General features: G+C 38.6%; 1 protein-coding gene across 1 annotated transcript in view; it reads right to left on the reverse strand.

Annotated features, from left to right (window-relative positions):
• Nucleotides 1-2,267: 2,267 nt before the first annotated feature.
• LOC115219348 overlaps nucleotides 2,268-27,382 on the reverse strand; it is a 72,769-nt gene continuing 47,654 nt past the window's right edge. The window contains exons 5-8 of the mRNA XM_029789509.2: nucleotides 12,203-12,325; nucleotides 8,882-9,050; nucleotides 6,824-7,048; nucleotides 2,268-5,112 (exon numbers count right to left, since the gene is read on the reverse strand). Of these exons, the coding sequence (XP_029645369.1) occupies nucleotides 3,170-5,112; nucleotides 6,824-7,048; nucleotides 8,882-9,050; nucleotides 12,203-12,325 (2,460 nt within the window). The 3' untranslated portion in view covers nucleotides 2,268-3,169. The remainder of the gene's footprint in view (nucleotides 5,113-6,823; nucleotides 7,049-8,881; nucleotides 9,051-12,202; nucleotides 12,326-27,382) is intronic.

The following is a 27,382-nucleotide window of genomic DNA, read 5'->3' on the forward strand; positions in this document are numbered from 1 at the left end:
TATAAAAAGTTGGTTTCTCAACAATCACCATACATTCTATACCAAATATCAGCATTTTAACATCTACTTTTCTATACTTGCATGGATCAGATAGAATTATTTGAGTCAGATTTCTATGATAAGTCTTCCTTCCTATCACCAACTTTCACAGGTTTCTAAGAGAGGAATATTTTACCATGGCTAGACATGATTTCACAGATTGGAAATGAAAGACACTGCTTCTATGACAGCGACGGTCACTTACAACTATCACATGATGTCAAGACAGAGACACACACACGTGTGTGTGTACATACATGCATGCATATATATATATATATATATATATATATATATATATATATATATAATGGGATTCTTTTAGTTTCTGTCTACCAAATCCACTCAGAAGGCTTTGGTCAGCCAGAAGCTATTGTAAAAGACACGTTTGTCCAATGAGGCACAGTGGAACTGAACCCAGAACTGCATGGTTGGGAAGCAAACTTCTTAACTTCACAGCCATCAGTTTTATAAACTTATACTTAAATTATCTTAATGAAAATTAAATGCAGAAAGGAATTTTAACGAGCACTACAATTTGTGCCATTCAATATTAATAATGATTTCTAACATAGGCAGAACATAACTATTTCATTGACTCTCAGAGGGATGAAAGACAAAGTCACCTTTAGGAGGATGTAAACTCAAAATGTAAAAACCCATAACTAAATGCCACAAGGCATTTTCCCCAATGTTAACAATTTGGCAACCCACAATCCTTTGCTAATTTTCAGCGTAAGGGCCAGAAATTTGTAGGGAAGAAAATATAATTAGCAGAACTGAGCCCAATATATTACTGGTACTTATTTTATATTAATCCCCCAAGGGATGAAAGATGAAGTCAATCCCAGTTGGAAATGAACTTAGAATGAAAAAATTTGTAAATAGATACCACAAAGTACTTCTTTCATCTGTCTTCTGTTTGTTCTATATCAACTTGTCTGGTATGTATCTTATCAAACTAGGAAGATGACAGGCAGTTTGGTATTGTTAATAATAATAATAATAATAATCCTTTCTAATTTTTGGTACAAGGACAGCAATTTTTAAGGGACAGAGAAGTCAATTACATTGAACCTGGTGTTGAACTGGTAAGATATCTTATTGTCCCCAAAAGGATGAAAGGTAAAATCAACCTTGGTGGCACTGAAACTCAGAATGTAAAGAACCGGAAGGAATACCACTAAGCATTTTGTTTGATGTGCTAACAATTGTCATTGATAATTAGTCAGATAATTAAATTATAAATTTTTCACATAAGATCCTAAAAACTGAAGACCTTAGTCACTCTATTGTGAAGTAAGTGGTCATACAGGAATAGTCATTTACAATACAATGTCCAAAAATTTAATTACAATGTATTATAACAATCATATAGTAGCGCCGAGTTTGTCCGTCCATGGGATGCTTCTAGTTTCTGTAGTGCTAAGCAAATGAGATAAATCTCTACTGTTAATTGTAATGAACTGGCAAGATTGTATCTATGGCAAGACGTATCAGAAAATGCTTCTTCACAAACCTGTTGTTGTTGTTATTAAACCAATATCTACTTTAGTCAGGAATTCAAGAACAAAATGGTTACTGCAACCAGTGAGAGAATTTCTACAGGGTCTCTAAACCATTGAAACTAGTACCATTGTCCAGCAATCTCCATAAAGTCTTTGAGAATGGAAGCTACATGATTTTAAGATGTAAACCTTAAAAAGTGGTATTTCAAAGACTTTAACCTTTATTCAATATAAGACCAAATGATCCCAGCTATGATGCTAATGAAAGGGCTGTTGAATTCCCCCAATCATAATGGTCTCACCAACCCACCTGTCCTTTGTTTAGATTTCCTAATGGATTCATACTGTCACAGGCTATCATTCTTCATTAGTATCATGGATCTACACAAGCAGTGCTGACTGCTGCCACAATAACAAGTCAATCCTGTAATCACTTTTCATCCATACAAGATGGAATACTCGGCACCATCAGCCATATTAAAATTGCGCCAATGCCAAACAAGAAGCTGCCACGTTATAGACAAACTCACATGTATTGAAGGAATTTTGATGGGAAGTGAGTACAGTAGCTAACAGGATTGGTGGAGTATCCAGCAAACAGTTTAATTCTTTCACATTCGAATTACTGTCAAATGCAATGCTTATTTATTCACATTCTTATGAATTAATCATGCATCATCTTGTAGCTTCAAGATTTTGATGACTTGATTGTTTATTTTCAGAATGGCATTGTAGGGTTGGTGTAAGAAGCTGGATCTGGTCAGTTTGAACATAAAACAGAACATCTGAGCTGGATATGGCTGCTTTAAATGTTAAAGGGTTAGCAGTTTTTGTCCTTTCAACTCTGCTGTATTCCCTAACAAACTGACTTAACTTTCAATGAAGCTAATTCACTTAGCTTTCAATGGGTGTCATGTAAAAGAGAAGAAGCAGTATTGTTCACTACTGTTAAACAGCAAGTTTCATAGATTATTGATCTCAAATCAATAAAATAAGTATCAACAATAAACTGAGATTGAGTCAATCAACCCACTTCACCTGTACCCTGACCTTACAAAAAGTTGTTGATGCCTTCTCAAATAAAACTAATATAGTATTTTAAAAATTTTTAATAAGCAAGTCTGCAAATAAAACAGCAATGTAAATAATTTAAACTGAATCTAGAAAACTAACTAAATTTAGATCGAAACAAATATATATATATATCTTGTTTCTCTCCTTGTTTTTTCTGTGTCTCTTTCTGTAGAAGAGCATAGGCTCGAAACGTAAAAGACTTTTTCTATTCCTGAGCGTTATACTAATACATCTGTTTGTTTTGTATACCACCTGCCTTCGTCTTTTGTTTCTCTCGTAATCTCTCCCTATATATATATATATATATATATATATATATATATATATATATATGGATATAAAAGTAGATTAACATTAGAAAAAGATTTTAGTGATAGATCCTGAATTAACTATCTTACTTTTGACTAAACCCAAAGCCATGAAAGGATTAAAAGGAAAGTTTAATTAGTTTAATAATATCTCACTGTTACATTATGCTAAACTACAGAATATTGCCATAGATATAGAAACTCATAAAAGCTAACCTTCCTCAGGTCCCATTTCTTCCTTTATTTCCAAAACTTATTCAATAAAATCAATGTAGTACTAAAAATGGCGGCTCCCAAAACAAAGTAACTGATATTTTGGGGAGTGAAATGACGTTTAAAGTCTATCTTTGAGGCAGGTTCTTCCTTTTCTTTGTTCTCTTGCTCTGCCTTTATCTGAATAGCTGCTTCAATAGCTGAGTCGACAATTTCAGAAGCAGATTTCTCTATGTGACTTCCGTGTTCATCTTTAATTAGAGATTCTTCAGATTTACTGAGGCTTTTATCTAGAATATCTTGAGAGTCAGCTTCGAATACATCAACGGTATTCGCAGAGTCCATCACTTCAGCTTCACACTTGCTTTCAAATCCTGAATCCAAAGCACTGGCCTCTTCAGGCAAGATTTTCTGAGCCACCAAGGTAGGTGTTTCTCTATCATGTGATGTTTCAGAGAGAACTTTCTTATGCTGAGTTTCCTCGGGAACTGTAGTCTTAGTTTCAAGAGATATTTCATCCTGGAAGCCATCTTTTGGACTCGTTTTTTCAGAATGATCCCTAGCAGTATCCCCAGACATTTGACTCTGAAATGCAGCCACACTGTCTCCTTTACTCAATTCAAATGACCCACCAGTTTTCACTACGTTTACCTCAGAATCGCTTAAAGCATCTGATGCAATATTTTGGAAGCCACTTTCAGGAACTGTTGGCTCCAAAATTTCTGCTTTAACATCGGAATTATCCTCGATATGGTGATCAGGTGTTGAAGTAGTCTCTACTGATGGTTTAACACTTTCTGATGGAATTTCCGAAATGGCTTTAGCAACATTTTCAGCATCAGGTGTAATAGTTTTATCAGAGTCTTCAAGAACATCATTGGAACTTGACAATTTACTTTCTAATAAGACACTGTTTTGGTTTATGGTATCAGTTTCATTCAGTTCCTCAGCTTCTTTAGGCTTCTGTGTGTTGGAGTAAGCAAAAGGACTCGTGCTGCCGGTCTGCGGAAGTGAGGAACTGGACTTTGAACCAGAAACAGAGTCCTTAGCAAAAAATGGGCTTGAAAGCGATGTATCAGAAGAACTACTGTTGGAATAAAAATTAGACATTTCAGGAGTTTCCTGCTTGGTAGATGATGATGACGACGATGATGATGGCAATGACTCCTTTGAGTAACTAGGAGATGTTGAATAATCTGGAGTTACCATTGAACTAATGACTGAACTTTGTGGAAGCAGTGGTGTCAAAGTTGGTGAAACAAGATTCCTATCAGATTGAAGGTCATCTCTGACGGACCAATTCTCAGGAACTTGATTAAAATTAGGGATATTAAGTGTTGCTTCATTCCTCTGTAGAATTTTGGATTCATATTCTGTATCTTTGCTCACTTGGGACAGATCCTCACCAAACAGCTCTTCTGAAACTGCTTCTGTCTTTTGTTCATATTTACTATCGCTATCACCACCGGAAGAACTATGATTTGAGGCAGCATCATTGTAGTGAGACACATTCTTAGCATCAGTATCAAGGAAGACAGCATTTGACATGAATCTATGCTCTTCTAAATCATTATTATTGTCTGCATCAAGCGATGCAGTGTTTATTGTCTTGTTGCTGTCCAATGTATGTTTAGCATCCAGGGCACTGTCTTTACCTGCCTCGTGCTGAATATTCTGGAATTTGCTGTTGGGCAGCAAGCCAGGAGCAGAGTTTAATTTCTGCCCATCGCCTACCAGAGGTTCCATGTTATTTCCTTCGACAAATGGAACAGAGTATGGCATGTGTTCACTTACATGAGTGTTGTTCAGTACCTCTTGTGCATCCTGCATCTTTCCAAGTGCAATTAACAAAGTATCTATATCAGATTTAGTGTGAGTAAGCCAGTTGTAAATAAGATTAACCAGAGAGCTACCTGAATCAGTTTTCAAGCTTATGTCTTCAAGTTGTGATACTTCTTCCAAACTGTAGCCTACATAAAAACAAAAAGAAAAAAGAAATTCCATTAATTCATCTTAAAATGCTGGATCTTTCTGAAACCTATTATCTTAAAATACTAGATTTTTCTAAAACTCACCAATTTATCTTAAAATACCAGTTCTTTTTTTAAAAACCATTAATTTATCTTAAAATGTTAGATCTTTCTAAAACCCGTTAATTTATCTTACCCATTCAATTTAAAATAAAATTTTAGTAAAAAAAGGTAATCCAACAAAAGAACCACAAACTAGACGGACACTACAAATTGTGTTCATGTCCATGAGACATTTATCAATGGTTCAGTCTGCCTAGCTATAAACAGATATCACAAACAAGTACAACACACTACCATAGGCTGTAGTTACTGTCAGATGCCATTTTTTTATCTCTTGTTAGTTGCAAGGCGGGGATGAGAATTAGTCTTGTGAAGACTGAGAGATTGATCCCCTCAAAGAAAGTCTTTCTCTGGCACTTTGCATGTTTATGGAACGTCACTGAGGCAAGTGAAAAAGTTTCAGTATCTTAAAGCCATATTAAAAAATGATGGGAAAAGGAACACTGAATTGATTGCTAGAATTGCAGTTGCTGTCACAGTAGTGTGCCAACTTCTTCAATTCAGCTTTCATGCCTACCCTAAGGTCACAAATGTTGAGTAATGACTGAAAGAGTATGATTACAAATATAAGCAGCTGAAATGAGTATAAGGCTTGAAATTTTGTGGGGAGAGGGATAGTTGATTACCAGTTGAGCCCCATTGCTCAACTGATACTCATTTCATCAACCCCCTAAAGAATGAAAGGCAAAACTGACCTCAGCAAAATTTGAACTCAGAATGTAAAAACATGAAATGCCGCAAAACATTTTGTCTGGATGGTGAAAACCCTGATGGCAGTAGCAGCACAGAGTGGTAATGTCTTGGCAATAAATGCCAGATAATTAACAAAGCATCATAGTAACAGTGGCTGTGAAGGTAAGATGCTGACATACAGAGGTAACACATGGTAACAAAGGTTGCCAAGATTTTTGTTATATAGGACACAGTTTATCTTAAATAGGCAAAAATAAAACAGAAAATGTTTTATACTTAAAGCATCAGCAAGGGAGCCATCTCACAACCAGATCTTAATGTCAAAGTATGTTAACATTTTTTAAAAATAAACTCCATGGAGAAAAATTTGTTGGAGAAGAGGAGTCTTTGTCTGTCTCTCTCTCTCTCTCTTGATACTCTACATCAAATGATAATCAGTAATTTTTAAAAATCTATCACCAAACTAGTTAATTAACTGCTGTGTACTTTACAAATCCTGTGGAAGGACCCTGTGGAAGTGATAGATCCAGGAAAACATGAGATGAAGTGGTGAAGCATGATCTTAGGATGTTGAATTTCACAGAGGTGATAAGTGATCAAGATCTTTGGTGATTAGCTATGCTTGAGAAGATATGTCAAGTCAAGTGGAATCACAGTGGTGAATAGTAAAAGGCACCCACTACACTCATGGGGTGGTTGGTGTTAAGAAAGGCATCCAACCATAGAAACCAAGCCAAATCAGAGCAAAGCCTGGTACAGCTCTCCAGCTTATCAGCCTGTCAAACTATCTGACCCACACCAGCTTGGAAAATAGACACTAAATGATGGTGATGTGTATTTTACCAATACAAAACTATAACTGATCAATGACCAAAATCATTTGCTGTAAACATACCAAGATGTAAAGCCAACAGTCTCCAGCTTTCAGGGTATTCTTGGTCCAATCGTTTCAGGGGCCCAAGTAGGTTTGGTAGAATGGATTCCCATTTAGATTCATCTGGAATACTCCACTGTCTGCTCACCTCGTTTTGCAGTGATTTGTAAGTATTTTTATAGTAGTTATTATTATTTTTCCCACAGCTGTACTTGTTACTAAAATGGTAATTCTTAGACACCAGATCTGGAAACAAAGAAAGGTAAATCATGATCAATTTTTTTTTGTTTTCATAGCAAAAGGACTTTAAAAAAACATACTGAAAAGGAAGAAAAGACTACATGGGAAAAAAACACAATTTGGGTTCTAAAAGAAAGAACAAAAGTGGATATGTTGGGTAGAAGTGATATGCTGCTCTCACAAGAAGAGTAGAAGCCAGTGATAAAATAATTTGTCTTTACCATTCAGTCCAATAGCATTTTTTGTCTAGTTTAGGGTGTTTATATGCAGCAAGCTGGCAGAATAGTTAACATGCTGGGTCAAATGCTGAGGCCAACTTAGCCTTTCATTGTTTCAGGGTCAATAAATTAAGTGCCAGTCGAGCATGGGATGAGCAATATAATTGACTTAACTACTCTTGGGTATGAGTATAAAAAACAAAAGAAAAAAAAGACTGCATCAATCTGCCAAGCCATGTCAAGCCAGAATGACAGAGTAGGTTCATCAAACCAATATGATTTCAAGCTCAAATTCACAGCTTCCATGCCAGACTATGTTTGGTGGGGTGCACAGGCTGAGACCTTCATCTTGCAGTAGACTGAACGTAGGCAATCCAATCCAATCCAATCTAATCTAAAATGCAGTAGTAATATCAATGTCCAAGATGTTGGGGGTAATGTTTCATTGGAGTAGCAATTTATTAATATTCTCTAGCCTTGGGCCGACCAAAGCCTTGTGAGTGGATTTGGTAGACGGAACTAAAAGAAGCTCATTGTATATATGTATATATGTGTGTGTGTGTTGTGTGTGTGTGTGTGTCCCCTGCAACATCACTTGACAACTGATGCTGGTGTGTTTACGTCACTATAACTTAGCGGTTCAGCAAACGAGACCGATAGAATAAGTACTAGGCTTACAAAGAATAAGTGCTGTGGTCGATTTGCTCGACAAAAGGCGGTGCTCCAGCATGACCACAGTCAAATGACTGAAACAAGTAAAATAGTAAGTGTAATTCATAATCTCTATGGCATGTCTTACCTAATGTCACTCTATATCCCACAGCTATCTTAGTTTTGTAAGAATTACTAAATAGTTAATAAGATGAGTTTGACAATTGTCATGAGGCATAAAGGAAAAGCAAAGTTGAACTTGGCAAGGTTTGGAATCAGAATATAAAGGGGTATACCTGGTGTTCTATCAGTTCTCTCATTTGCTACTATGACAATGCTAAGGGCAGAGTAACAACAGCTGTCACACTCAGAGCAAGCAAATTCACCCTGTCCACTTTCATTCCTGTCACTATCAGAATCTCAAGGCATACAAAAGGTGACTGAACAGTGGAGAATGTGCAACCTGGGTGGGCTACTAAGTTGCACCACTGCATGCAATTAACTTGTGTATGTAGGTCAGGAGTAGTATGATTGTCTATGCTAGGTGGAAGCATGGCATATTGAGAACAACAGGTCTGTGAGTTAATATCTAGTCATTCAGCCAACCACCTGCATGCTGTATATGTGTACATGATCAAAAGCTGATATGGAACTCTACAATAACAATAGATAAGACAATGTTGAGAGAGCAACAACAAGTCCAGACTGTCAGTGAACCCCATACAGATTAATTACTGTTTACGGAAATACCCAGTATTTTATTTTATTATTTCTTTTTTTCATTAATTAATTTGGGAGAAAAAAAAAAGTAATGTGGCTTTGTGGTAAGTAGCCGATAGAATAAGTACTAGGCTTACAAAGAATAAGTCCTGGGGTCGATTTGTTCGACTAAAGGCGGGGCTCCAGCATGGCCGCAGTCAAATGACTGAAACAAGTAAAAGAGTAAAAGAGAGAATAGAGATAAACTCACCTTCTTGGGACCGTTTCACTTTCTCAGCTAAGTCAGGTAGGTTGATGCTGGAACTGAGTAAAGCTTCAGCTAGTCTCAACTGCCAGTGCTCACTTGATGCAAGATGATGAAGTAAACTATTCACAGCAGCCTCGTTCCCTTTAATTTCATATTCCAGTTCAATTTGATCCTATGAAAAACAGGGATTCATTTGCCTATTTTAGAACAATTAACCCTTTAATATTCAGAGTACTCCATAAAATTTAATGCTTTTTGATTCACACTGTTTTGAAGTAATCATGCATTATCTTGTAGCTTTAAGATTTTGATGATGTGGTTGCTTATTTTTAGAATGACATTGTAGGGTAGGTGTGAGAGGCTGAATATGGCCAGTCTGAACATAAAACAAGTAGAATATTTGGGTCGGAAACGGCCGGTTTAAAAACTAAAGGGTTAAACACTACATACAGATGGGGTATGCATGGCCCATACAAACAACTAGACGAGATGTACCTACATTTATTGTAGTGATATCAAAGTTCTTCATTCATGAAATACCAAAACACAAAAGAAGTTGCATTAGTATCAATGGCGGTGCCTCACTATGACTAGAGCCCTATCAGTAAAAGAAAGTGTTGTGTCATTATGTGTGTGTTTTAATTGGCACAAGTTTTGAAGTGACTGAAAGGATGAGAGTTTTGCCCCTGAAACTCTTGGCTTTTGAGACTTAACTGACTTTTCAAAAGTCAAAATATGTATGATGGAACCTGATAAAACCAAGGTCAGTCTTAGGTTGGTGGGTTTCAAAAGGGGTTAAGGTAAAAGCAAAGTTTTGTTGTTTTTCTTTCAATAAGAATTGAAACAATGATCCTGTGATTAACAGGATCACTGCTTTTAAACTATTTTTCACAGTAAGATGAAATATACTCTTTTACTTGTTTCAGACATTTGACTGTGGCCATGCTGGAGCACCACCTTTAGTCGAGCAAATCAACCCCAGGACTTATTCTTTGTAAGCTTAGTACTTATTCTATTGGTCTCTTTTGCTGAACCACTAAGTTAAGGGGTCATAAACACACCAGCATCGGTTGTCAAGCGATGTTGGGGGGACAAACACAGACACACACACATGATGGGCTTCTTTCAGTTTCCGTCTACCAAATCCACTAACAAGGCTTTGGTCGACTCGAGGCTATAGCAGAAGACATTTGCCCAAAGGTACCACGCAGTGGGACTGAACCCAGAAACATGTGGTTGGTAAACAAGCTATTTACCACACAGCCACTCCTATGCCTATATAACTAAATAACTTTTTTGATTCCCATTTTTTTTCATTAAAATCTTAACTTTTCTGCTTTATATTATTATTTCATAAATGCACAACATATTAGAATGCTAGAAAAAAAAAAAAGAAAAATATTATTATTATTATTATTAGAATATTTACTTTATTTGCCCATTTTTCTCATTCAGTTTCTCTGTTATTGTAAAGCTGGATATAGCTGTTGCCAGTTCTATTGTATTTACCTTGCTATGTAATATGGTGAAGTGGTCTGGTTGAATAAGTTAGTCGGGCGGGGGGTGGGGGGGGGGTATGTTGCCACATCAATATAATGGACCTGGGCAGAATTCATACACAACTTCGCAGTAACAAAGAAATTAATAAGGTAAAAATAAACGGGGGGGGGGTAGGATGTGAAATGAAATATGAACTGCAGCTTTCAACAATGAATGCGAAATAATACACACACACACACACACAAGCATATGCAAATGTACACACACACACATAAATACATATACACACAAACAAATCTTCACACACATATATATACATGCATACACAATCACATGCATGCTTATACACACAAAGATATAAGCCTCCACTCACATACACACACACTCAATAATTTTTGAGGTACATGCCATCCGACTCGTGGCCGATGCCAGCACCGCCTCGTCTGGCTTCCGTGCCGGTGGCACATAAAATACACCAATCCGACCGTGCCCGTTGCCAGCCTCGCCTGGCACCTGTGCAGGTGGCACGTAAAAAGCACCCACTACACTCACGGAGTGGTTGGCATTAGGAAGGGCATCCAGCTGTAGAAACACTGCCAGATAAGACTGGAGCCTGGTGCAGCCTTCTGGCTTCCCAGATCCCCGGTCGAACCGTCCAACCCATGCTAGCATGGAGAACGGACGTTAAACGATGATGATGATGATGATGATGATGCCAATGATAATATTTTGCCTCTTTATTTAAAAATGGTCAATACCAATGCTCCCTGACTGGCTCCCGTTCCAGTGGCATGTGAAAAGCACCATCCGAACATGGTCGATGCCAGTGTTCCCTGACTGGTTCCCGTGCCAGTGGCATGTAAAAAGCACCATCCGAACATGGTCGATGCCAGTGTTCCCTGACTGGCTCCCGTTCCAGTGGCATGTGAAAAGCACCATCCGAACATGGTCGATGCCAGTGTTCCCTGACTGGCTCCCGTTCCAGTGGCATGTGAAAAGCACCATCCGAACATGGTCGATGCCAGTGTTCCCTGACTGGTTCCCGTGCCAGTGGCATGTAAAAAGCACCCACTACACTCTTGGAGTGACTGGCATTGGGCATCAAGCTATAGAATCATTGCCAGATCAGATTGGAGCTTGGTGCAGCCCACTGGCTTGCCAGACCTTAGTCAAACCGTCCAACTCATGCCGGCATGGAAAGTAGATGTTAAATGACGATGATGATGTTTGTACTGTTTATCAGTTCACTTGCTCCATCAAATTGATGTTGCCTGAACAACAAATCAAAGGTGCCATGCAGTGGGACTAAACCCAAGAGTACGTGGCTGGGAAGAAAGCTTTTTGGCCACATAGCTACGCCTTTTTATCTGGCCTTCTTTTTTTCTTTTCACGATCCTTTTTGATCAGAATTGCCCCACCCCCACTTTCTTTTTTCTTTTTTTCTCCTTCTCGACTTCCCAAAAAGAAAAGCTCTACTTTGTATTTTGTCTCTTCTGTGTTCAGCCCTGCATGGCTAATAAAGACATCTATCTAGATACAAAAAACAAAAAACAAAAAAAAAAGGGACAATAGTCATGGCTAGACTGTCTTTGATCATGTGTTAATACATGAAGATACTGAATTATCTTCATATCAGATACAGTGTCTAAATGACTGCAGAAACCCTTTTGGATTGACAACTGTTTCATTAACAAAACCCATACAAGATTATGAAACAAAAAAAGGGGGGGGGGGGGGTAACAACAACAAATAAAGGGGGGGTAACAACAACAAATAAAGGGGGGGGGATAACAACAACAAATAAAAGGGGTAAATGTACCAAACTTTAATATCGGTTGATATACAACTCTCCAGTTCCTGTATAAGGACCACTGCAGGCACACACTCCTGTAGTTCTGCTGTCACTTCTTTCAGAAAGTCTCTGGTTTCTTTAGTAAGTGTCTCAGGCTGGAAGATAAAAAATGTTGTAAGGGTAACAATATACAGAGGCAATACTGAAAACATGTAATCACAGTATAAACACAACACCACCAACAATAAACAACACAACTGACAGTAGACAACACAACAGGTTTTAAACAATACAATGAGCAATGAACAGCACAATGGACTGTTAACAACATAATGAACAGTGAACAATACAACAGGCAGTAAAAATTGCAATGAACAGTAAACAATGCAATGAACAATAAACCCATCCCAATCACATTGCAAACAATGAAATGAACCCACTTTTATGCCTGGTGCTTTCCTATCAGTCTCTTTTGCTGAACCACAAAGTTGTTGTTGTTTGTTCCTTCTTGAGCCACACCTGGCTCATAGGGCCGGTTTCCCGGTTTCCTTGGCATATAGGTTTCCCCACCTGGACGGAACGCCGGTCCATTGCAGGTGAGCTGCAAGATGCAGGAGGAAAGAGTGAGAGAAAGTTGTGGTGAAAGAGTCAGCAGAAGTTTGCCATTACCTTCTGCCGGAGCCGTGTGGAGCTTAGGTGTTTCACTCATAAACATGCACATCGCCTGGTCTGAGATTCGAACCTGCAATCCCTTGACCGTGAGTCCACTGCTATAACCACTAGGCCATGTGCCTCCACGAACCACAAAGTTACAGGGACACAAACACACCGATACCGGTTGTTAAGCAGTGACAGGAACAGACACAGACACATACAAATGTACGTATGTGTGTGTGAGAGAGAGAGAGAGGCTTCTTTCAGTTTCTGCCTACCAAATCCACTCACAAGGCTTTGGTTGGCTCGAGTCTATAGTAGAAGACAGTTACCCAAGGTACCACCATGTGGTTGGGAAGCAAACTTCTTATTTCTTTATTTCCCATAAGGGGCTAAACAGAGGGGACAAACAAGGACGGACAAAGGGATTAAGTAGTTCGGCAAAAGAGAAAACACCATGCAGACTGCAACAGTCAATAAAACAGAAACATAGTTTAAAAATTTATTCTTTCAGTGAGTCCCAGTACCAAATAATCCATGGCCCAGGGTTGGGACCTGTCAGAGCATTATATATTGCAATATAGAGCAATGCTCCGCAACCACTTTTTCACTTGCAGTACACTTATATTCTTTTCAAAATTCGGTGGCACACTTGAACTAAAAGCATAAAACTAAAAGCATAGGGCAAAAAAAAAATTATACTCAGGTTACACTGCGGCACACTGGTTGTGGAGAACTGGCATAGAGGCAGTAGTATACTATGATAAAGCATTTTAATAGTACTGTACAAATTTCGTGGCCGTTCGCCAGCTCTGTCTGGCACCTGTGCAGGTGGCACGTAAAAAACACCCACTACACTCGCGGAGTGGTTGGCGTTAGGAAGGGCATCCAGCCGTAGAAACACTGCCAGATCTGACTGGGCCTGACGAAGCCTTCCAGCTTCACAGACCCCAGTTGACCCGTCCAACCCATGCTAGCATGGAAAGCGGACGCTAAATGATGATGATGATGATAAACGGCAAAATGTCTGCGTGTGTGTCCTTTATACAAATCCACAATTTTTCAGTTAGAGGGCTTGCACTTTCTATGGTCATTCAAATCCGTCCAAGGGTGGTCATGCACATCTTTACATTTCCCCAGTCACCCCGTAAAGCCATTAAAAAAATCAATAGAAGTGACTTTTTTGTGAATTTTCTATCCAAAACTCAATCAAAATGCCCGAAACTTGATATGCCAATTGAACGCCAGCTAGCTGTATGTGATTGGTCGGAGATTTGGACAGTACTCGCGTGTATGTGCACACGCACGCAGCTGTATATGCATGCACTAGCACTATGACCTGGCGTTGCCGGGTCATAGTGCTAGTAGCATATAATAGTATAGTGTAATGTACAAATGTACTATTTATATAATACAACACACATTAGCAAGAAGATCACATACTTAAATAACCTCTTGAACCAGAATTAATAAGATAAAATCAATATAAGCTGATAGACAACTGAATATGAATACATAAATATATTAATATACATAATACTTACATATATATCTATCTTAATATACATACATATATGCATACACACACACACACATATATATATATGTGATTTTATAACGCACTATATATATATATATATATGTATATATATAAGAAAACCAAAAAATACTAAGTCTATTTGTTTGTGTGTGTGTATACATACATATGTATTTGTGATTATCAAGTAATTACTAATCCAACTAAGAGGACAGATAATTCCTTTGAGAGTTTACATAATCTGTTTTATATAAGACAAACATTCACCATTTGTGTGTGTGAATACCAATCAGCTAAATTATTCCATTCTTAGAATCAACAAGGGAGCCTCTAAGCAATTGTCAGGCTCACTAGAAATACCACCACCTAAATTTCCCTTCCTTGATTTTATAACGCACTATCTCAAAAATAAATAAATTAATAAATCTCTCTATATATAAAGCTGAAGTTGTCTGTGTGTGGCAGGTTTGGTAGCCTTCAACTAACACTATCTCCCCCGAGACCCTGCGGCGCAAGTTGACCAAAAGTGAGAGTATGATAGAAGAAGGCTTGCTCTTCCTTCCGTAGAAGAAAAAATTCAAATCGGACCATGTTAACACCAACAATTATTTACATCAAAAAGGTGCTTTTTTTCTATGAAAATCCCTATTTTTACGATTTTTTTACTGCTGTGTCGCCATTTTTCGGTGTATTTCAACCAGAGAAGTGTTGCTCGGGTTTGTTTCGACCCTTTAGAATTGGAATTTTTGAAAAGTAAAAATTTTGCCTTATGTAGCTTGTTATTCTCTTTAAGTGAACATTTTTCTGGTTGAAATACACCGAAAAATGGCGACACAGCAGTCAAAAACTCATAAAAAATAGGGATTTTCATAGGAAAAAAGCACCTTTTTGATGTAAATAATTTTTGGTGTTAACATGGTCCGATTTGAATTTTTTCTTCTACGGAAGGAAGAGCAAGCCTTCTTGTATCATACTCTCACTTTTGGTCAACTTGTGCCGCAGGGTCTCGGAGGAGATAGTATTAGTTGAAGGCTACCAAACCTACCATACACAGATAACTTCAGCTTTATATATATAGAGATGTATGTGTATACGTATGTGTGTGTAAAATAAAACAACATTAACAAACAAAAAAACAAAAGTAAAAGCCCACGGTTATGTCACTCACATGCTTGTTCATGATGACTGATAGTGTTGTTGCTATTGTTGTTCAATGTTAGTTGGTTAGTTTTTGAGGTGAAGAGGAGGAAGAAGAAGAGTTGTAGAGAGTTAAAGTGATGAAGATAGACCGCAAAAAGGTTAGGGCAAAAGTTCAGGCCAGCAGCGGCGGCAATGAGCAGGTTGCTGTTGTTATTGTCAGAAACAATAACATCAACAATGGTAGCTGCAACAGTAATGTAAAACTGTTAATGAGGAATGCTTCAGAGAAAATTAGCAAACAAACAAATAAATAAATAACAGATTAATTAGGTAAATAAACAAATTAATACGCAGTCAGTGCGAAGGAAAAAGTTGAGAAGGGTGGGGCGCGGAGAAGAGTTTAGAAATTACACAAGCAAAAGTGCTGAACAGGCAAAAGATCAGTGAGCAAATGCAGGTGTGTAGACGTGGCTTTGTGCTTGATAAGCTTGCTTTGCAGCTGTGTGGCTTGGGGTTCAGTGACATTAGGTGGCACCTTGGGCGAGTGCATTCTATGACAGACCCAGGGTGACCAATGGTTTGTGAGTAAAATTGGTAGGTGAAAACTATGTGGGATCCTGTCATATAATCAGGAATCTTGCAAAATGAATTGATAATTGTGTGTGTGTGTGTGTGTGTATATATATATATATATATATATATATGGAGGCGCAATGGCCCAGTGGTTAGGGCAGCGGACTCGCGGTTGGAGGATCGCAGTTTCGATTCCCAGACCGGGCGTTGTGTGTGTTTATTGAGTGAAAACACCTAAAGCTCCACGAAGCTCCGGCACTCTTCTTCCTGTTTCTTGAGTAACGCTGCGATGGACTGGCGTCCCGCCCAGCTGGGGAGAACACATATGCCATAGAAACCAGAAACCGGGAAACTGGTCCCATGAGCCTGGCTTTTCAGCCTCCACCTCGTATATATTCATACAATGGACTTCAATTTGTTTTTCTGTCTACCAAATTAACTCACAAGGCTTTGGTTGGAGTGGAGCTATAATAGAAGACCCCTTGCCTAAGGTTCTGTTCAGATGGAGTGAAGCCGAGATGACATGGTTGGGAATCAAACTTCTTAACCACAAAGCCATGCTTGCACCTATTAACACACACACATACAAATAAATATAATCATCATTTAACATCTGTATTCTATACTGGCAGAGGCTGGATGGTTTGACAAGATCAGACTAGAGGACAGCATTAGGCTCTAATGTCTGCTTTGGCATGGCTTATCTCTATATTTATAGCCCTCTTCTGTCTCTCTCTCTCTCATGTGTATGTGTGTGTGTGTGTGTGTATAGATATTATTGTACATATATATATATATATATATATGTATGTATATATATCTGTGTGTGCATATATAGATATATATATATACATATATATATGTATGTGTGCATATATATATATATATATATCTGTGTGTGCATATATATATATACATACATACACGCATATATATATACATACATGCATATATATGTATATATTATATTAATATATATCTGTGTGTGTGTATATATATATGTATGTATATATATGTGTGTGTGTGTGTGCATGCATATATGTATGTGTGCATATATATATATATATATATATATATATGTCATTAAGCTGTTAAGCTAGTGAAACTGATCAAGTACCAAACTTCTGCTAGATGATATCAATACAAAAACAGAGACCGAATAGATACAGTGAAGGATAGGATTACAATTTTAGAATATATTGTTTCAGAGATGGATGTCATCAAGGTTGGCACAAAAAAGTAAAGAATTGTTGTTGTTGTTTAACTCTGGGTCAGCCCTGATGAAGCAAACCTATGATTAAAGGTATTCCAGCCATGACCATCCCATCTTTTAGAGTGGAGTGCCAAAAGAGATTTTTAGGTTTTATTTAAAGGCCATTCCTTTTCGGATGTATGCTTGCAGAGAGATATTACATTTGTTTGCAGGGAGTTATTACATTTCCTGGTAACCCTCTTTTAGAGCTTACAACTCTTGGTAACTTGGAGAGAAAAGTAAGGTATACCAAGGGATCTATGCCCATTATTATAAAAATCAGTTATTTCATTAAAGTTACAAACAAAACGTGATTGTAACCAGGGTTTATCAGGATAAAGAAAGTCACCCTAAGCCTTGAAAAACAGAACCTCAACTTTATCAGTTCTGTATTTAAGAGATGAGGAATTATGTACATTATTTACGTTCGACGGTTATTTGTCCTCATCTTGCTTGTTGTTAACACAACGTTTTGGCTGATATACCCTCCAGCCTTCATCAGATGTCTTGGGGAAATTCCAAACCTGGGTTCTCATTCCTAAGGTACTTTTCGATATTATTATTATTATTGTTGTTCAGATCACTGCTTGCTTGGAATTGAACTTGGAATCTTGGGGTTAGTAGCCCATGCTCTTAATCCCAAGATTCCGAGTTCAATTCCAAGCAGTTACCTGAACAACAACAACAACAATAATAATAATAGTAATAATAACAATAACAACCTCGAAAATACCTTAGGAATGAGAACCCAGGTTCGAAATTTCCCCAAGACACCTAAAGAAGGCTGGAGGGTATATCAGCCGATTTGTTGTGTTAACAACACATAAGATGAGGACAAATATCCGTCGAATGTAAATAATGCTCAACTTTATAATCATAGTACTTACATCTACTTTCTATGCTGGCATGGGTAAGAAGAGTCATTACAGTTTGAACTAGCTCTCATTCAGAGTTTATTGTCCTAAATGGGTTGGGAGAGAATTTATCACCAAAACATTATTAACCTTTTGCCTAACCTGTGTATCATATGTGACACACAGGACATATTTTGTTGGTGTCATGCATCAGATATGACACACTTTCCCAATTTCTTTTCAACCACTGCAGTAATTTGAGACTTATGAAAAGGAAGGCTTTATATTACTCAGAACGTATGAAACAAGGACTAATTTAAAAGTCTTCAAATAAAGAAGTTTAGGATAAACTTACTAAGATGCTTTGGACAAATGGTTAAATATGGCAGGGTATCTACAATGAGGTGTCCTTTCTATCACTAATCACTTTACAGAGCTTACTAAGAACATTTTATTTTGGGAGCAGTAATAGAGAAGTTATGTCCTCCACAAGACAAGACTAAGGGACTTCATGAACCGGCACTGTCTTCACTTATTTGCCAAATGTTCAATTTCTCCCTCTTGGGGTTCGTAGTCTTGTCAGCTGCACAGTAACCTCATTAGCGTTGGTGACATGGAAAATGCACTTAGTACACAATGTAAAGTGGCAAGTACTACGAAAGGCATCTAACCACAGAAACCATGCTGAAGTAGATACTGGCCCACAATGCAGTCCTTGGACCCATGGACGTTAAATGATGATGATGATGATGAGCATTTAGGATCATGTTATGCAATGTCCCCCTGCCCACTTTTTTAAGAAGGAGGATGTAATTTGAGGGTGTTTGGTTGCAGTTTCTAGAAGGCTGACTGCATGAAGGCTCTCTCTCACTGACATGTTAGTTGTAATGTATGGAGGTAATGATAGAGTGGGAGTGTTTAAAACAGCCAATGGTTGTGCAGGGCCAGAGGTGCAAAGGCAAAGTTCTAATTTGGAAGTAAGAAACAGGTCATGCAAATTGGGTATGGATGAATGGTTGCTGGAAATGAAAAGTTCTGTATAGGGAGAATGGCAAAGAATTTTGCTTTTGCACCGTTTGAGCCAACATGAGAGAATAACGAAGGTTACAGATCAAAGAAGAGTGTTACAATAGGTAGATAAGCAGTTATTAAATTCTAGAGAAGAGCTACAGCTAAAACTAGTTATTAAACAAACACTAGAAAAATGGCTGGGAGGAATAGGTGAATGAATATTAAGTGAACACTTCAGAATAACTGAACAATGAACAGCTAGTGAATACTTTAGGAACATGCAGTGAAAATTTAGTGAACAGAACCTCAGCTAAAACCAGTTATTAAACAAATACTGGAGAAGTAGAGGTGAGGAATAGGTGAACATTTAGTGACAATTTCAGAATAATTGAACAATATATGGTCGGTGAACACTTCTGAATTACTGAACAATACATGGTCGGTGAACACTTCTGAATAACTGAACAATACATGGTCGGTGAACACTTCTGAATAACTGAACAATACATGGTCGGTGAACACTTCTGAATAACTGAACAATACATGGTCGGTGAACACTTCTGAATAACTGAACAATACATGGTCAGTGAACACTTCTGAATAACTGAACAATACATGGTCAGTGAACACTTCTGAATAACTGAACAATACATGGTCAGTGAACACTTCTGAATAACTGAACAATACATGGTCAGTGAACACTTCTGAATAACTGAACAATACATGGTCAGTGAACACTTCTGAATAACTGAACAATACATGGTCAGTGAACACTTCTGAATAACTGAACAATACATGGTCAGTGAACACTTCTGAATAACTGAACAATACATGGTCAGTGAACACTTCTGAATAACTGAACAATACATGGTCAGTGAACACTTCTGAATAACTGAACAATACATGGTCAGTGAACACTTCTGAATAACTGAACAATACATGGTCAGTGAACACTTCTGAATAACTGAACAATACATGGTCAGTGAACACTTCTGAATAACTGAACAATACATGGTCAGTGAACACTTCTGAATAACTGAACAATACATGGTCAGTGAATACTTCTGAATAACTGAACAATACATGGTCAGTGAACACTTCTGAATAACTGAACAATACATGGTCAGTGAACACTTCTGAATAATTGAACAATACATGATTAAAGAACACTTTATAAACATTTAGTGAACAACTTTCATAGACAGCAATACAAATTACTAGAACACATTTCACACATATGCAATAATCATTTAAATTTAGCGATCATTCTAACAAAAATTTGAAATGGTATACATTGTTAAAGCGTTTTGAACAACTAGTAAACACCTGTAGTTGACAGTTAATAAACATTTTAGAATAAAGCCAGCGGGGAAGCATCATTCAAATGTTACAACAATGAAAGGAATCTGTTCGGAGACCAGAAGAAAGTTGTAAATTCATTAACTGATGATTAATACACACACAGCTTATACTTGTACTACTACTACTACTAGAACAATAAAAACATAGGCACGGGCATGGTTGTGTGATCCAGAAGCTCACTTTGCAACCATGTGGTTTTGGGTTCAGTCCCACTGCATAGAACCTTGGGTAAGTTTCTTCTACATGGCCTCAAGCTGACCAAAGCCTTGCGAGTCAATTTAGTGGATGGAAACTGTGGATGCACATCATGTGTGTGTGTGTGTCTGCATATATAAATAAATATATAGATATACAGTAGGGGCCATAATATAAGGGTCAGTAAGAACAAGTGTATTGAAATAGTTATTATAGAAGATTAACAACACATTGAGACTTGATATTTTACACATATTTAGATATATCTAATATCTACCTTTCGTAAAAATTTCAAGTGAATGGAATAAATATTTTGTAAGTTATGAGGAAATAAACAAATAATCTTCTAAACTGCAATGGCCAAAAGTTAAGGGTCACTTAGAAAAAAATGAACTACTAGGAGTGGCTGTGTGGTAAGTAGCTTGCTTACCAACCACATGGTTCCGGGTTCAGTCCCACTGCATGGCATCTTGGGCAAGTGTCTTCTGCTATGGCCCCGGGCCGACCAATGCCTTGTGAGTGGATTTGGTAGACGGAAACTGAAAGAAGCCTGTTGTATATATGTGTATATATATATATATGTATGCGTGTGTGTGTTTGTGTGTCTGTGTTTGTCCCCCAAGCATTGCTTGACAACCGATGCTGGTGTGTTTACGTCCCAGTCACTTAGCGGTTCGGCAAAAGAGACTGATAGAATAAGTACTGGGCTTCCAAAGAATAAGTCCTGGGGTTGATTTGCTCGACTAAAGGTGGTGCTCCAGCATGGCCGCAGTCAAATGACTGAAACAAGTAAAAGAGTAAAGAGTACTAACCAAGCTATTTGTTGTTTAAAAGACATAACTGTGCCGGTGGCATGTAAAAAGCACCCACTACACTCTCGGAGTGGTTGGCGTTAGGAAGGGCATCCAGCTGTAGAAACTCTGCCAAATCAAGATTGAAGCCTGGTGCAGCCATCTGGTTCGCCAGCCCTCAGTCAAAATCGTCCAACCCATGCTAGCATGGAAAGCAGGTGTTAAACAATGATGATGATGATGATGAATGGGCTAATCTTATTTTACAGGTTATCCAACATCCTTATTAATGCCAGTGGCATGAAAGAAAACCATATAAGTCAAAGACATTTATGCAATGTTTGTTGAATCCTTTTTTTAAGAAAGTAGGGTGTGATTTGAAGCATATTTTGCTTCTATTTCTAATCTGTTGATCAAGCACATAAGGGCAGCCAGTTGTCGGCGGCAGGTGACTTATTCCAAGTTATTCTGAACTGTGTTCTTCACCTGTACTACTGTAGAAAATACTCTTTTACTTGTTTCAGTCATGTGACTGTGGCCATGCTGGAGCACTGCCTTTAGTCGAGCAAATCAACCCCAGGACTTATTCTTTGTAAGCCTAGTACTTATTCTATCGGTCTCTTTTGCCGAACCACTAAGTTACGGGCACGTAAACACAGACACACACACACATGTATATATATATATATATATATACATATACATACATACATATAAATATATATATATATATACATATATATATATCTACGACGGGCTTATTTTCAGTTTCCGTCTACTAAATCCACTCACAAGGCTTTGGTCGGCCCAAGGCTATAGTAGAAGACACTTGCCCAATGTGCCACGCAGTAGGACTTAAACCCGGAACCATGTGGGTGGTAAGCAAGCTACTTACCACACAGCCACTCCTTGGCGATGTACTTTATATGAATGACCTTGGATAGCATGATTGTGGTTAATAATACTCAATTTGAAACATCACTAAGTTACCGGCTGGTTTAGCAGGTGTGGGATATTTATTGATGGTAGTAGAAGGTGGGGAGAGAATGGAATGAGAAAATGATGTTTAAGGAGAAATGAGGAGTCAGGAGAGGGGGTGAGACATGTATTTGGAGCAAAGAGTTTAGTTTAGAACGTGTTGCTGTTTAAACCCCAGGACAGACCCGTGGAAAAAAAAGACATTTCAGCTGTGTCTATCTCACCTACGCAGTTCAATGTATCTTTTTAGAGATGGTTGGGTCCAAGCTGAGATAAATTTAGTTTCTATTCATAGCAGGTTGAGCAACTGCGTAGACACCCCATCATTGGTTCATGTTTAAAAAAGAATGTCTGAGAAGTGAGACACAATGGAAGAGAGGGATGAAGGGGAGGAAAGGGCAGCTGAGGAGGAAATATATGGGTGTTGTTTTGGAAGTTGGTGGTGGTATGGTGATGAAGATGATGATGATGACGATGGTAGTAATACCGATGGTGGTGGTGGCATTAGTCATGATCATGACAATGGTGAGGATGGTGGTAGTGGTGTGTTACTGTGCTGAGCATGCTAATAATGGTAGTGGCAGTAGTGATGGTGATGGTGGTGGTAGTGGTGAAGGTGGTGGTAGAGGTGATGAAGGTGGTGGCAGTGGTGGTGATAGTGATGATGGTGGTGGTGGTGAGTAGCATAAAGTCAGTATGTATTGAAAGTGGGTGGTGGTGGTTGGTAGTGGTGGTGATGAAGCCTGAACAACTCTCTACCTGGCAGGTGGCTTTACATTTTTTGGATGCAGTCCAGAATGTGTGTGCGTGCGTGTGTGTGTGTGTGTGTGAGTGTGTGTGTGTATAATATCCTGGATATATGAACAGCACTCTTAATGTATAGTTATTGTTTAACAAGTGTGTGTGTGTGTGTGTGTGTACATGTAACTGCATTTATTTACAAACACACACACAGTGTATGTTTGTATATATGTGTGGGTATATGTCTGTGTGTGTATGTGTGTGTATATATATATATATATATATATATATATATACACACACACACACACATATATATATATATACACACACACTCATCTATCTCTAGTCAGACACACATGCACATTTTTATATTTATATTTTGTGTGTATTTATATTTATACACACACAATAAAGATATAAAATAAAGCATGGACAACTACAACCTTCATTTTGTCCTTCACTGAAGACAACAGGGCAAAGTCAGCCCCCATTGGTGGATACCACTGGTAAACTTACTAGAAAAATAGTAGCCTGGCATTGATGCATGCATGTGTGAATATGCGCTATATGCAAACGTGTGTATACACATATATAAACAATTGCGTATCATCATCATCGTTTAACATCTGCTTTCTATGCTAGCACGGGTTGGACGATTTGACTGAGGACTGGTGAACCAGATGGCTGCACCAGGCTCCAATCTGATCTGGCGGAGTTTCTACAGCTGGATGCCCTTCCTAACGCCAACCACTCCGAGAGTGTAGTGGGTGCTTTTACATGCCACCGGCATGAGGGCCAGTCTGGCAGTACTGGCAACGGCCAGTCTGGCAGTACTGGCAACGGCCAGTCTGGCAGTACTGGCAACAGCCAGTCTGGCAGTACTGGCAATGGCCAGTCTGGCAGTACTGGCAACAGCCAGTCTGGCAGTACTGGCAACAGCCAGTCTGGCAGTACTGGCAACGGCCAGTCTGGCAGTACTGGCAACGGCCAGTCTGGCAGTACTGGCAACGGCCAGTCTGGCAGTACTGGCAACGGCCAGTCTGGCAGTACTGGCAACGGCCAGTCTGGCAGTACTGGCAACGGCCAGTCTGGCAGTACTGGCAACAGCCAGTCTGGCAGTACTGGCAACAGCCAGTCTGGCAGTACTGGCAACAGCCAGTCTGGCAGTACTGGCAACAGCCAGTCTGGCAGTACTGGCAACGGCCAGTCTTTTACTTGTTTCAATCATTAGACTGTGGCCATGCTGGGACATCACCTTCAAGAATTTTGGTTGAATGAATCAATCCCAGTATTTCTTTCTTTTTATTTTTTTTTAAGCCTGATACTTATTACCTATTTCTTTATTGCCCACAAGGGGCTAAACACAAAGGGGACGAACAAGGACAAACAGATTAAGTTGATTACATCGACCCCCAGTGCGTAACTGGTACTTAATTTATCGACCCCCAAAAGGATGAAAGGCAAAGCCCACAGATAATTTTTTCACTATAGACCTTAATGGTCATAAAGGCACTATATCAGTGGATAGATTAAAAAAGGCCTTCATAGAGAAAACTGTCCCTGTTCCCACTGCAGACGACACACACACACAGCATTACAAACACGGCCCGCTCACCCACCTTCACATTCCATGACTACCATTGGGATCGATCAGGTACCGGACAAGATTCTAGAGTATTTTCCTGTTTTTTTTACATAATTTTTGAGAATGGTCAAGTTCATTTTTTAGTATTCTTGTTTGTGAGAGCAGTTGAATTTATTTCAAATATTTTAAAAATCACCTCCAGCTAATTGTTGAGAGGACATTAGTGTTGCCTTGGCGGAGGTTTGCACTCTCTGAGTGTCCTTGTTCTATCTATGTTTTACTTGTTTCAGTGGCCATGCTGGGGCACCGATCACTTTTGCTGAACTACTAAAATACAGGGCCATAAACACCAACACCAGTTATCAAGAGGTGGTGGGGAACAAACACAGACAAATGTGCACACACACACACACACGCACACACACACATATTTTCTGTGTACCAAATCCACTTATAAAGTTTTGGTTGGCTCAAGGGGCCACACACATTGGAACTGAATCCAGAACAATGCAGTTAGGAAGCAAACCACACTCCAGCATGGCCACAGTCAAATGACTGAAACAAATAAAAGAATATATACATATATATGAAATGTTTGTGTGTGCAAATTCTATTATTGGTTTCAGCCAGAGACCATGACCATAATGGAGCACTACCGTAAGAAATGTGTTCCCATCTTGAGCAAAACCAGGATGCCTGGGTGAAAGCCAGGAAATGTCTGTGTCCATATACATATCTGTGTGTGTGTGTGTGTGTGTGTGTGTGTGTGTGTGTGTGTACATGCATACACATACACAAAAAATGTGGTATATGTATATTTATATACATTAAAGAAGTCACCTTCGAAAAACATTTAGAAAGGTTTCGGTGTAGACTCATGTTTCAGCAATGTGCTGGTTTAGCTTTAGCTCCCCCTACACCTCTCTCAGATCCATCATTTATCTGTTTCTTCCTCTCTCATATCCATCTCACACACACTCTTTTATCTCTGTTTCTTGCTATCTCACGCATACTCATTTTTTTTCTAAATACTCTCTTTACACACCACAAACAGGTGCAATTAATGAGACTAGTTATCAGTGATTGTATATCGCTTAAGATATGTTTCCAACCTTCTCTTTCATTCATTGTACAGCTTTATCATGACGAAGTGGATGGGCTAGAAACATCCATACTGTTTGTTGCGTGATCAGAAACTTTACTTCAGAACTAAGTGGTTTCAGGTTCAATTCTACCATGTAGCATCTTAAGCAAGTATCTTCTATAACTTCAGCCCAACCAGTGCCTCAGTGTTAAGGATAAGATGACCACTAGTTTTTTAATACATGAATATAATGTTCAAACTGTTGTGTCCCTGGAAATCACTCTCTTCCATGTGTGCATTCTTGCTTAGGTTTATTTGTCTAATGGACAGTTTTCTTTTTGCTACTTATAAAAATAATAATAATGAAATTATTGTAAACAGTGCTCAGGTGCACCACGACTTGTCAAAAGTGCGTACAAAGCATATGCAGTAATGTACAAATGTCTGGGAAGTGAACAGTGTACGAGTCAGATACATGCTTGTGTGTGTATTGAGGGGAGAAAATCAGGTGTAGTGTTGGCAAATCTCAGGAAGCATGGAAGTTTTGAAGGATGCAATGCTCCGACAACTAACAACTGATGCTGGCAGTTTGTTCCATACTTGTAACTCTTATCCAAGTAAAACAAGTTACAAATTCTTTTCTTCGCTGGAATCTAGCCAAAAAATTAACCTAACTTATTAGTCTAGTACACAAGGCCCAAATTACAATTGTAGTTACAACACTTTGTGAATGAAACTGGAAACGAGTAGAAGCCTGCCATGTGTGTTGTGCTTGCATGTATTAATGTGACTGTATAAATGTTGATTGTGTGCATCTCAATTGACAGTCTGAGCAAATTTGATGAGGCAATCTTCATTCTCAAAAAAAAAACAAAAAAAAACAACTTAGCGGTTTGGCAAAAAGAGACCGATAGAAGAAGTACTGGGCTTACAAAAGAATAAGTCCCAGGGTCGATTTGCTCGACTAAAGGCGGTGCTCCAGCATGGCCACAATCAAATGACTGAAACAAGTAAAAGAGTAAAAAGAGTAAAGTCCTTTAGTTCAACAGCTTCATCACATTGACAATGTAAGGACTTCTTCTCTGTCTTGGCACTCCATCAGTAAAAGACTTGCCCAAGGTGTCACACACACTGGGACTGAACATGGAGCCATGTGGTTTGAGAGCAAGCTTCTTACCATACAGCCACACTTGCACCTATATCATCATCATCATTGCTGGAATGGGTTGGACGATTTGACAGAAGCTGGCCAGGTAAGAGCCTGCACCAGACTTCTGTGCCTATATACATATTTATTTACACACACACACAATGGGCTTGTTTCAGGTCTTTTGCCTACCAAATCTAGTCACAAGGTTTTGGTCAGCCTGAAGTTATTGTAGAAAACACTTGCCCAAAGTGCCATACAGTGAGTGGATTTGGTAGATGGAAACTGGAAGAAGCCTCTTGTGT

This window comes from Octopus sinensis, linkage group LG14, assembly GCF_006345805.1.
Source record: "Octopus sinensis linkage group LG14, ASM634580v1, whole genome shotgun sequence".
NCBI lineage: Eukaryota > Metazoa > Mollusca > Cephalopoda > Octopoda > Octopodidae > Octopus > Octopus sinensis.